General features: G+C 43.1%; 1 protein-coding gene across 1 annotated transcript in view; it reads left to right on the top strand.

Annotated features, from left to right (window-relative positions):
* Positions 1–215: 215 nt before the first annotated feature.
* The window catches only part of CDC123 (cell division cycle 123), a 60,837-nt gene continuing 48,110 nt past the window's right edge, over positions 216–12,942 (top strand). The window contains exons 1-3 of the mRNA XM_081230114.1: positions 216–357; positions 4,956–5,027; positions 12,634–12,691. Coding sequence (XP_081086240.1) covers positions 284–357; positions 4,956–5,027; positions 12,634–12,691 — 204 coding nt within the window. The 5' untranslated portion in view covers positions 216–283. The remainder of the gene's footprint in view (positions 358–4,955; positions 5,028–12,633; positions 12,692–12,942) is intronic.

The raw sequence follows: 12,942 nt of genomic DNA, 5'->3' as shown, positions 1-12,942 counted from the left end.
CAACAGTTCTGGAATTTCTCACCCGTGGACAGAACTCTGTGTGTGTGTGTGTGTGTGTGTGTGTGTGTGTGTGTGTGAATGTACACTAAAAAAGCACGCCCCAAGATTCCCTCCGCTCCTTCTTCGCTCCTTCCTCCTTGCTTTATAGACCGGAAGTGTCCTTTAACCAAACCAGCTCGGCGGGCACTTCCGGGACGGGAGACCAGGGTTCCGGGAGGGTGCTGGGAGGAGAGGGAGAGGCGGCGGCGGCGGCGGCGGCGGCAGCGGCGGGGGCGGCTGGAGGATGAAGAAGGAGCATGTGCTGCACTGTCAGTTCTCCGCGTGGTATCCACTGTTCAGAAGCCTCACAATCAAGAGGTGAGACGAGAGGGGTTACGCCGGGGCAATGGGCAAAAGGGGATTGCGAAATTTGGAGCGACTCCCAGCTCCATAAAAAAACTGCAGGCCTGGATGGGAGCGCCAGGGCCGAGATTTTGACTTCCTAAGTGGTATTTCGGGTGGGGAGATGGATGAAGTCGATCCATGTTTGCTGTGCCCCCTGTTGTGCATCAAGGAGGGTGCTGGGGAGGTAGAAGGGCAGTGTCGTGGCTCAGTGAAGGTCAGAGGCGGGCTGAGGAGCAGATGAAGCTAGTTTAGGCTTCGGAGTTCACCTTCACTGCCTTTAGAATTGCCAGCGGGGAGAGATGATCAGCAGAACTGGGTAGTCTGGGCTTTGCCACTGACTAACCCACTGGGGGACTTGATAGTTTTTGGTCACTATCAAATGAGAACAATGATACAGACCGAACCTCAAATTCCATTGTGAAGCTCCAACATGATAGTGTAGATGGAAAGCATTAGTAAAGTATACTTATGTGTTGTTAGGAACGGAAGCCATCTGGAAGAGAAGTGGAACAGGATTTGTTTTCTAGTTCTCTGGCCCACAACAAGGAATCTATGACCAGTTTGCAGGGCAAGCAGAGGATTAACTGTTTCATCCTTCACCCGGTCATTCGAGGTAATGTAGGCAAGGCAGCTAGGAGAATATCCCCAAATGTTCAAAAGCAGTTGTGACATCTGGAGCATGGTGCAAGGGTAGGCTTTCCCACACTAAGGCGGATAGATCAAAGAGCTGCGTATCCACGGGTAGCATTTTCTGTCTTTTGGCGCTCCCCCTTTAGGCCTAGATTGCCACTTTTTTAGATATGCGTCTTCCCTTTTCTTTCTTGGTGCAGACAGTGAGAATACAGAGAGGGAAACTTTTGAGATCCTGAGTGTTTGGACTAGCCCAAGGAGATTATTCAAAAGACAGTTCTTTTCTATCCTGTTATTCATACATAGAATCAGCTCCCAGTTATCCAGGGTGTAATGGAGGTTAGAGCATCTCGAAGGAGCTTTGCATCTGAAGATGGTTGAAGTCACACCAAAACAGAAGGAAGAGCTTCAACAGCAGCAGTGGACTTTATCTTCTTATATTATGTGCCAGTCCTTCATTATCTTGCATAATCGAAAGAGACTTAGGGTCTGAGATGATGCTAGAATTATTTATTTTGTATTGGTGTGATAGAAGGTATATTTGTGAGCCTGTCAGACATTTTCACACGGAGTTCACTCGAAGCTGCCATGTGCTTTGTGTGCAGGCACCTTTTGTCACCTCTGGCGGAGTTTTTCTTTGCCTTCAGCAGTAAAGTATAATGGTTAAGAATTGGACTCCAGAGTCAGGGCCATCTGTCTGGCTTGGAATTTTGGTTCCACCAGCATCTTGTGCAAATCGCTTAATCTCTCTAAGCCCCATCTGGAAAATTGAGAAAATAGTAGGATTGTCACGAGAATTAAATGAGATAAAGCATTAAAAATGCTTGCCACTGTTTCTGGCATATAGCACAAAAAGCTGCCCATTGTTAATGTTTTTGATTTAATCAAAGCTCCATTGAAGCAAAATAATTTTAGTTCACTTAAAATGTGTAACATTCATGTGAAGCTGGGAGTGAAAAATAAACCAAGGGGTGGGATTTTTTTTTTTTCACCGGTCCACAACTAAGCTGTGTTGCCTGAAAGTATTCTTTCCTCTGTCTTTGAACTGTAACTCTAGTTAGTTCTGTGGTGTCATCACTGGAACCCAACATATGGCAGGATGTCCCTCCACGACCCAGGTCATTCTGGTAGAGTCGTGTTAGGTTTGTCATTGTCATTGTCAGCTTTAATGCTGAGAAACCATATTCTGGTTATTGACTCAGCCTTATTATTTGGTGTTTATTAATCAAGGTTCAGAGATGATTATGGAGGAAAGAATATAGAATCATTTTTTGACATGTTCTAGAACTTTGACTCAGGCTTAAGAATAAGTAGCTAGATGACTTTGGGCCATCCACTCTCCTTTCTAAATGTCTCTTTCTTCAAATATGAAAGTTATAAATAATCTTTTAAAGGCCCCTTCAACCTCCATTCCATTAGATTAGCTTGTCTTTGTGTATAGAATTATATCGACTTGATGGGATAGGTACTTTGTCATTAAATCTTTTACATCTTTCGTTCAGGCCTCATGGAGTCTTGCCTGCATCGTGGATTTCAGTGACTGATTTAAGCTCTTTTCCGACAGCCTCAGTACCTTTGGGTCAAATACGCCTGGCCATGACTTGTTTATGGCCTCAGTCTCTCAGGCATGGTTCCCTTTTCTTCAGAATTTTGGTGGCCTTTGGTACATCTGCACTTGGTATAGTACTTATCATATTGTACTGTGATTTTTTTTTTCTTTTGTATCCTTTCCCACTCCTAGGCATTCAGTTCTTAACGGAGTCATCTAGGATTTCTCCATGACTTAGGTAACATAATGCAAGGTCACGTCATTAGGGCGACTTTAGAACTGTGACAGCTGGACTCAGGGACTCATGAGAACGATGCAGAATCTAACTCGGAGAGGCTCATACATGTAAGAGTTGTAGACCCTCCAAATAGGAAAAATATGCAGAGAATTCACAATGGAATCAAACAGTAAGTAGATGTTTCAAATCCAGTCAAGGGATGATGCAACCTGGAGGGAAAGTCAGGATTCACATCAGACTTGAGAATTAGTGTAACTCAGAAACAAGGGACATGAACTCGGAAATCATCGATTTGGGGACTCAGAGATGTTATTGACATAGAAGAGGGCTCTCTCTGCTCTTATTGTGGTCAGGAAAATCACCCTAGATGTCCAGGAACCAGCATCCCTGCCGATATTTCTCAGTCTCAGGCCCATGAGAAGGTAAACTTCAAATTCTCTTAGGAAGGTCATGTCTAATTCTCTTGGGATGACATTGTTGGGTAAGTATCTTTAACCCCAGGAAGAGCTAGAATTATATATAGAGGTGATGAAATAATTCAAACTTGAGGGTTTTTTCTCCTGTTAAGTTTAGTTAATATCCTTAAGAATTTGCCTTTTTGAGAACAATTGGCATATGTATAACAGGTTAGCCTTGTGTTTCCAATTTAAATTGTGTAATTGGTTTAGAATTGTAATACGTTAAAAGATATAAGAAAATTTTTTAAGTTTTTCAATTTCAATTGGAATGTTTGCAAGAACCTTAGATTCACTGTACTTACAGTTTAATTCACTGGTTTTGTAAGAGTTAAATACTTGGAAAGGCTTACCTGTAATTAGACAATTGACATATTTAAAAAGAAAGTTGAATAGATTATTTTTACAAGAGTTAAAAAATTTAAAGCAACTCTTAAGTTTCAAAGACTCACTTGAAATTTTGTTAAAATTTAGCAGATTTACAAATAGAAGAATAAGTTTTGGTAGTTGAACTTAAAAGCCTGAAGAAGAAGTAAGCTTTTGAATGTGAAATTGTAATTTTGATAAATCAGATATTAATTTCTAAAACTGAAGTAGCTCATGAATAATCTTTCCTGTGCACAAAATCCATCTGTAATGTGCCAAAAAACTTATTCAATAAATAAATGAAGCATACTATTATAAGTCAATGATGGTCTCTCTGAAAGCAGGCCAAAATCGTTTTCAGTTTTTAAAAAATACATGCCTCAAGATCAAAGTAATAGCATTTTAAGTATCTGTGGCAGGATTTTTGATGATTATTACAGAATAAAAAACCAAATTATCCCATACGTTTTTTCAAGTGATATCAAGTATGGCTTTGCCATCCCTTTTTTTTTTCCCAAAAGAAAAAAACGTATTTAATAAACAGTAATACAAGTGAATGTTTATAACATGATCAGTGATTATTAAATAGACAACAAGATGATGGTAAATGAGGCTTGTATATCAAATATAAAGAGTAAAGGTTATTCATTTATTTATTTAGGCATTTGATGCCTTCCCATGCAGCTTTCTAGTTTTCTCACATAGGCTTTGCCATTCCTTAATTATTATTGCCTGAAACCAATTCAACTGAAGCATGCCCAGGTAAGCAGCTGTGTACTCTGGTGATCAGGTGAATAGAATGCACATCCAAACATACCGTGAATTCTTAGCCTTACACACTCATTGCCAACCAAAGAATGGTTTCCACATCTTAAGCCTGCTTCCTCCCCGTGTCTTAGAAGGTGGTCAGATGCTGTTCATCTTCTGATTTGTTTGCTCATTTCCTGTGTTGCTGCAAATACCTGCAGGGCTCTAATTTCTTAAAGGCACATAACCCTTGTACTCAGAATTCTTCTGAGCTTGTTGCTTTCATACTGTGATTTCAGTCCAGTTCTTTGGATTTGGCTGGTTTTTGTCTCTTTATCACCAAGACAATGGGGGTAATTATATGCACCTAATTTAGTTTACCACAGTATTTATTCATATTATCCTAATTTCCATTCTGCTGCAACCAAATGTCCATCATTAACATTTCCCACTTCATATTAAAATAAAGGGAACAAGTAAGTCACAAATTGAGTTTTGAACTTTTTTTCTCTGCTTATGGTTGGTCTTTTAAATTGATGCCCTTTTTTTTGGTATGTGCATTTTGTTTTTTGGTTTTTTTTTTTAGTGTCATCCTTCCACTTCCTCAGAATGTGAAGGATTATTTACTTGATGATGGAACTCTGGTGGTGTCAGGAAGGTAAGTCATATCAGAAAAAACTTCTTTAAATTTTAGCATAAAGAAATTTGTGGGCTTCCCTGGTGGCGCAGTGGTTGGGAGTCCGCCTGCCGATGCAGGGGACGCGGGTTCGTGCCCCGGTCCGGGAGGATCCCACGTGCCGCGGAGCGGCTGGGCCCGTGAGCCATGGCCGCTGAGCCTGTGCGTCCGGAGCCTTGCTCCGCAGGGGGAGAGGCCACAACAGTGAGAGGCCCGCGAACCACAAAAAGGAAAAAAAAAAAAAAAAAAAAATTTGTAATGATTAAATCTCAGCGATTACCATGTAAAATAAGTACATTAGCTTTGGCCCCATTCTCTCCCTTTTGTCCCTAGTTAAAATTGTGTGCTGATCTTTGTCCTGTATTCCTTGTCAATGCCCAGTTGATAAGATTTTCAAAATTGAGTACTTCCTCTACTAATAATTACAAGTTGTGAAATTGAGTAATTCCTTTCATCTCTACTTTTAGAAAATGTGTATGATAACTATTCCTTTTGTTCAAGTAGTTCCTCTGTTTATAAAGGAAAGTACCATGCTTCAGTGTTTTTTTGTTTGTTTGTTTTTAAGATGTTGGGGGTAGGAGTCCATTACTTTATCCATTTATTTTTGCTGTGTTGGATCTTCGCTTCTGTGCGAGGGCTTTCTCTAGTTGTGACAAGCGGGGGCCACTCCATCGCGGTGCACGGGCCTATCGCGGCCTCTCTTGTTATGGAGCACAGGCTCCAGATGCGCAGGCTCAGTAGTTGTGGCTCACGGGCCTAGTTGCTCCGCGGCATGTGGGATCCTCCCAGACCAGGGCTCGAACCCGTGTCCCCTGCACCAGCAGGCAGATTCTCAACCACTGCACTACCAGGGAAGCCCCGCTTCAGTGTTTTTAGTGCAAACTGGAAAAAGTTTAAGAATCATATACTTTAATGTCATTCCTATTTTTTCATTCAGGTCTCTGCTCAGAAGTCATGTTATCTAAGTGTTCATCCTCTTTCCTTTCTGAAGTAGCTTAATGGTAACCCTTACTGATAACGTCACTCTTTTTTTGTTATAGAATTCTAGGTTGGAAATAATTTTCCCTTAGAATTATTAAAAAATATATTTTTAATTGAGATAAAATACACAACATAAAATTTACTATATTAACTATTTTTAAGTGTACAGTTTAGTGGTATTAAGTACAGTTATAATGTTGTGCAACCATCACCACCATTCATCTGCAGAAGTCTTGCCATCTTGTAAAACTGAAACTCTGTACCAATTACACACTGACTCCCCATTGCCCCCTTCCACCAGCCCCTGGCAACCACCATTCTATTTCCTGTGCCTGTGAATTTGACTTCTCTAAATACCTCATACAAGAGGAATCACACAGTACCTGTCCTCCTGCGGCTGGCTTATTTCACTGAGCATAATGTCCTAAGGTTCATCCATGTTACAGTATGTGTGAGAATTACCTTCCTTTTCAAGGCTAAATACTGCTGCATTGTATGGATTACCACATTTTGGTGCATCACTTTTTATCTCCTAACCTCACTTTATTTTTCAGTATAATACTTATTTCCATCTGACATCATTCCCTTAGTGGTTCTATTAGAATACGGTCTTCATGAGAACAGGGACTTGCACAGTTGTGTTCCCAGCTCTTGGAACAGTGCCTGATACACAAGAGGTGCTTGATGAACGTTTCTTCAGTAAATGAACTCAGATATAATTAGAATTGTGTATATTTTCGGTAACACTAATTTTACCATAAATATGTATGTGTGTGTGTATGTATATGTATATATGTGTGTGTGTGTGTATATATATACAGTCTCATATATATATATATACACACACACACACATATATACATATATATATATTTTTTGGTCTGATGGATCTTCTGTGTAGCTTTCTAGATTATAGTTCTGTTTTTGGTATGCTCAACCCCTTAATAACCTGAAAATTATTAATTTAGAGCCTCAATGACTTGGAATAATTGCAGGATAAGGAAACAGAATTGGTAGGTGAGTCTCAACCTTGGGATATTTACAGACGTAAGTTTATTATTTTTAAATATAGAACACTTAATAAGCTTACATAAATGGGAGTGTAAAGAAAATGCCTCCCGATGTTAGAAAGTCCTGGGTAGATTTCAGTACTCCGAGCTTGTGGAAGAGCTCCTGTGATGTTTTTCGTTGGCCAGATGTGTGCATGAGCTTCTGGCAGAAGCAGGCCTGTTAAACACTGTTCAGCAGTGCGATACAGCACACAGCACTTCACTCTGCTCTCCAGGAATGCACAGATCAGGTAGGGGCCCTGCCTTTTTGGGGTTGACAGTTCAGCTTTGTATTTTATGGGAGTCAGATAGCACGGTGCTGGTCTGTCAGTCACATTGCCTAGGGACAAATCCTATCTTTGCTCGTTTCTAGCTCTCTGTGCCTCAGTTTCCTCTTCTGTAAATAGGGTTGTTGCAGGGATAAAAGGAGATAATGCATAAAATGTTTAGCCATAAATATTTAATGTTTATAAATATAATAATGCCTAGTACGGGGCTTCCCAGGTGGCGCAGTGGTTGAGAGTCCGCCTGCCAATGCAGGGGACACGGGTTCGTGCCCCGGTCCGGAAGATCCCACGTGCCACGGAGCGGCTGGGCCCGTGAGCCATGGCCGCTGAGCCTGCGCGTCTGGAGCCCGTGCTCCGCAACGGGAGAGGCCACAACAGTGAGAGGTCCGCGTACCGCAAAAAATAAATAAATAAATAAATAATGCCTAGTACATTGTACGCTCTTAAGAAATACTAACTGTTCTCACCATCATCATTAATCTCAGTCCGAACATTAAACAAACACACCAGTAAATATGTAAGTGAAAATTGTGGTAAGGGCTTTGAAGGAAATGGGGTGGTCACTGACGTATTAAATTACTGGGAGTGGGTTGGGGCTGAGGATTTCAGGGAGGGTCAGGGAATACCCCCGAAGAGGTAACTTACGAGCCTCTCAGATAGGAAGTTTGGGTGGAAAGCAGTCAGTTGGAGGACAGAGGGAAGAATCTTCTAGGCTGAGGGAGCGGCATTAAGGAGGGCTCTGAGGCATGGAAGATCTTGACGTGCTTGGTTTGGTTATCGTTGCCTGCAGTTGGTGTAGGAAAGGAGGCTGGTCACACGCATTTCTGGTGTAGACAGTGATTCGTTTTCATTGCACATTATTGGGTTTCTACTATGAGTTGGGTGCTGAGCATGCTACTGGGATAACAAGATGGGTGTCTGGTGTACTGAGCAAATAAACTTTCCATTTAAAACAAACAAACAAAAAAAGATGGGTGGGACATCCTGCCTTGGGAGTCCAGGCTTAGTTAGTCGCCAAGTCAAAGATGTAAATAAATAGGTGTCCGTTTTTGGAATAAAAGCACCCAGTGTTCTGTTAAGCCATGTTTTTGGAGTTGAAATAATCACTGTAAGCTGGGGTGATGCAGGGAGTTTGTACAGAAGAGGTGGTGCCTGACCTGGGCTCACAAGTTGGGTCGGATTCAGGTGGTTTGACTCAGCGCTCCCAGGTAAGTGCCCATCCTCGCTGTCCCCTTCTGGCCCCCCGATCGTCTCCCTTAAGGAGAATGACAATAGATGCCAATTATAAAACACATGTTAGGTTCGTTCATGTTTTGAATCTTCACAACTCTGCAGAGCAGCTACTGTCATCCTGGTTTTATAGATGGGATTCTGGTGCCACGCTCACGAGTAACAGTGGCAGAACTGACATGTTCTGACAATGTCTGTCTGCCTCCAAAGCCAGGGCTCTCATGTTTCCCATGGCTTTTAGGTGCCAGCTCAGTGCTAGCTGTGATACAGAAAACAGAGAATACTTCTAAATATTAACGTCAACTCAGTCCTCAGTATTTAGAGATTTACCTTGGGAAGCAAGTCTGGTGGACTTGCCAGTGTATACACTCCATCATCTTTTCCATTTCAGTGACACATCTCATGGTAGGAATTGCAATAAGTTTTTCTGAAGAACTGTATGAATACACCGATTACAAATATGGTTTTTTTTTTGTTTCGTTTTTGTTTTTGCGGTACATGGGCCTCTCACTGTTGTGGCCTCTCCCGTTGTGGAGCACAGGCTCCGGACGCGCAGGCTCAGCGGCCATGGCTCACGGGCCCAGCAGCTGCGCGGCATGTGGGATCCTCCCGGACCAGGGCACAAACCTGTGTCCCCTGCATCGGCAGGCGAACCCTCAACCACTGCGCCACCAGGGAAGCCCACGAATATGTTTTTTTAAAATGTATTCTGTTATACTAACAAAAATCAAAAGTGGTGTTTTAGAGTGATAAATGCATTTTCAAGTTCATTGAGTACCTTTTGTGTTGTTACTTCATGATAGTCATCTGTATTGCCTAAAGTTAGTGACTTAAAACGTGACCATTTTATGTGTCAATGTTTGCTCAGTTGGGTGTTGAGAGACACTTCTCCTTGGGTCTCTGCATGTCTTTTGAACAGAGGCACTGACAGCTTTTGTTCCTGATTGTCTTTTCAAAGACATTTATGCAGCAGATGGCCTTGGAAGATAGAGGTAGTGTCTCTCCCTAGCAGAGAGCAGGCTTGTTACTGTCTAGTACAGATAAAGACAGTGTCTCCCCTTGGGTCAAAGACCAGCCAGGTTTACCTGTAGCTCATTATAAAAGATGAGATTCTCTAAGTTCAGGGTTCCTCAATTGTAACACAAACCTGGGTCACTCCTTGACCTGCCACGGGGCGTGAGGGGCCAGAGGGAACTGATTCGAAGATGGAGCTCATGCTTTGTACTGTGAATGAGAGTCCTTTGTTTCTGACCCAGGAGTCCCCTGTCTTCTGCCAGAGTCCATGAACTCTGGCAGGCTAACTTGTTAGCTTGCAAGTGGGGTCAAATCTCAGAGCCTCTGTAATGCTCGACTCTGGGCAAGTCTTCTGTTGGTCTTGCTGAGGTCGCTCTTGCGGCTGTAGTTGTCTGGTAGCTCGACCTAACTGGATGGTTTTAAGATGCCTCACTCATGTCTGGCAGCGGATGCTGACTGTCACCTGGGCTTCTCTTTCCGTGTGATTTCTCAGCCTCAGACTCAGCTCCTTTATGTGGTGGTGGCAACATTCCAAAAACGGGGGCACGGAAGCTGTAAAGACTTGACACTTAGGTTCAGCATCACATGGTGTCCCTTGTGCTACATTTTGTTGGTCACAATGAGTCTTGAAGCCAGTTTGAATTAAAGGGGTGGGAAAACAGATGCTGTTTCTTACTTTTTTTTTTTTTTTTTTTGCGGTACGGGGGCCTGTCACTGTTGTGGCTTCTCCCGTTGCGGAGCACAGGCTCCGGACGCGCAGGCTCAGCGGCCACGCAGATGCCGTTTCTTGATGGGAAGAGTGGCAAAGTCACCCTGCAAAGGGGCATGTCAAGATGGGAAGAATTGTTGTGGCCATCTTTGTAAATACATCATCAGAGTTTCTTGTTTTTGTTTTTCCCATTCATTGTGATGTGTACTTGGTGGGCTCTTTCGTTCTAGAACAGTTAAAAATATTATGTCTTTGATAATTTCCTCTTACTTTCTTGCTTCTCTTTCTGGAACTCCTATTATTTAGAGGCTGGGTCTACTGGATTAATTCTCTGAATTTTATCATTTCTTCCCTATTGTCTGTCTTCTTAGTTTTACTTTCTGGAAAATTTCCTTGATTTTGCCATTCATTCTGTTGAATTTTTAAATTTCGGCTACCACATTTTCAGTTTCTACAAGTTCAACTTGTCCTCTGGCCTCCTCTCATGAATGCAGTATCTTTTATCTTTAAGGATATTTATGATTTAAAAAATTATTTTTCATCTGGTTCCTGTATTGTCTTTATTTCATCCATGTACCTCTTTTCTCTCTTTTTAAAAACTCTTTTCTCATCTTGGAGCCTTTCTTTAGTTTTCTCATGATTCTAGGCCTTTATTCATATTTAAGAGTGAGGGATGGACACACACACACACACACACACACACGCAGAAACTTTGTGTATCCGGGTGGGGCTTGTTGACTAAGAGTGCCAGCCATCGGCAGGTATTGATGGAAGATTCCCAGATGACAGTTATTTGTGAGTCTTGCCCCTGGGGTTTTCCAGTGTCTACAGAGATGAATCCTCTAATCTGTCTGTATTTGGGGAGCAGGGAGGGAGGAAGGGAACTAGAGGTCTCGCTGTTAACACGACTTCCACTTATGACTTCGTCGTATTCTAGCATTTCATCCCCATTTTCCTCTGGGGCGTTAAGGACCGGAGCCCTTACCCTGCTTGGTCCACGGAGGAGGATGAGTTGCGGGGATGTGCCAGCTGAGGACCGCTCGGCGTGCCTCCCTGCCCCCTTCACGGACTTCACTCAGGTCACCCCTTTTGAAGCCGGAGCTGTGGTCCCATCGTGTGTGATGGCTCCAGGGTCTGCCTGTTGCCCACTGGGTCCCCCCCCTCACTGGCTTTCTGTTTTCCAGACTTTTGTTGTCTCTTCTCTGCAGTTGTCTCCTCTCTGGTGCTTTTTCCCTTGGGATCTTTTAAATCAGTTTAGTAGCATTTCAGGAGGGAGCATAGGGATGGATAAATGCCCATGGTCAACCAGAAACCTCCCTTTTCCCTTTTTCTTGTAGTTTCCTGGTGTAGATCCTCTGCCGGTTCTTTTTTTTTTTTTCTGTACGCGGGCCTCTCACTGCTGTGGCCTCTCCCGCTGCGAAGCACAGGCTCCGGGTGCGCAGGCCCAGCGGCCATGGCTCACGGGCCCAGCCACTCCGCGGCATGTGGGATCCTCCCAGATCGGGGCACGAACCCGTGTCCCCTGCATCGGCAGGCGGACTCTCAACCACTGCGCCACCAGGGAAGCCCCCTCTGCCGGTTCTTATTCTGACTAGTATTTGGTTTCAGTGATGTGAGTTCTTCATAGGCCAGTTGTTTGTCGTTGAGTGTTGAGGAGGGGCCTGGGCAGTGTCGCTCCCTCTGCGGTCTTTCAGCCCTTGCTTCGCCCCAGGCGGTAAGGATTGGCTGTTAATGGCCCTTTTCAACACCCACTTTGCCCACTGGTTCCTTCTAAGACAGCGTGTCTGAGTATTTCTTTCTCTTCCTCCCCCATGCCCTCCAGTGGTGCCAGTCCAGATCCTGGGTAATTCCTGCCACCAGCCCACACGTGCTGTTTTTGCTATGTAAACAAAAGATTTTTGGCTGTGCCCACAGGGTGTCCCACAGTTGCCCAGAACAGCTCCTCCAGCAATTCCTTCTGTGGCTTCCTTCATCCCGTCTGATCTTCCTTGTCTTGGGCAGCACTTTCTCTTATATCGGGATTGAGACTGGATTCTTAGTGTCCTCACAGGTGGAGTTTGAGTTTTTCTTTTCCTTGTTTCTAGTGATTTCTCAGAAGAGGGCAGGACGTTTTTATTACGCCATCTCTTATTGGACATGTACTCTCGTTAATTTCATGTTGGTTTTTATTAGTTTCTGTCTCAAAAAGTGAACTTTTCCTAACATTATCCTCCAATTCTAAGGCTGTTTTTTAAATATATATACTCAGCACACCTGCAATTATGACTGCACAGCACCAAAGCTTTCTCTTGCTCAGTTTTCATTTTATGTTCTTCCAGGGAAGATCCGCCAACATGTTCTCAGCCAGACAGTGATAATGAAGCAGAAGAAATACAGGTTGGTTCAAAATAATATAAACTGTTCCGTAACGTGTTCTAATCGAAATGTTCTCTGAAATGGTTCTGGCTTTGAGATCTTAGCATAGATTCAATCAAGTGAGAAATTACATGAAAATTTCACTTGGACACATTCTTTGTGTTCAGGAAAAGCTGTCTCCTGTGTATGGGTGATTTTTAGATGCGGCATTGCTTTTTGGAAGCCCAGTACACTATCCACATTTAACGTTCTGTTTCTGTCCCCCTCTCCAT

This window comes from Mesoplodon bidens (assembly GCF_964165515.1).
Source record: "Mesoplodon bidens genome assembly, chromosome: 3".
NCBI classification, from domain to species: Eukaryota; Metazoa; Chordata; class Mammalia; order Artiodactyla; family Ziphiidae; genus Mesoplodon; species Mesoplodon bidens.
The sequence above is the reverse complement of the archived record's forward strand: the minus strand, read 5'-3'. Positions and strand labels throughout refer to the sequence as shown.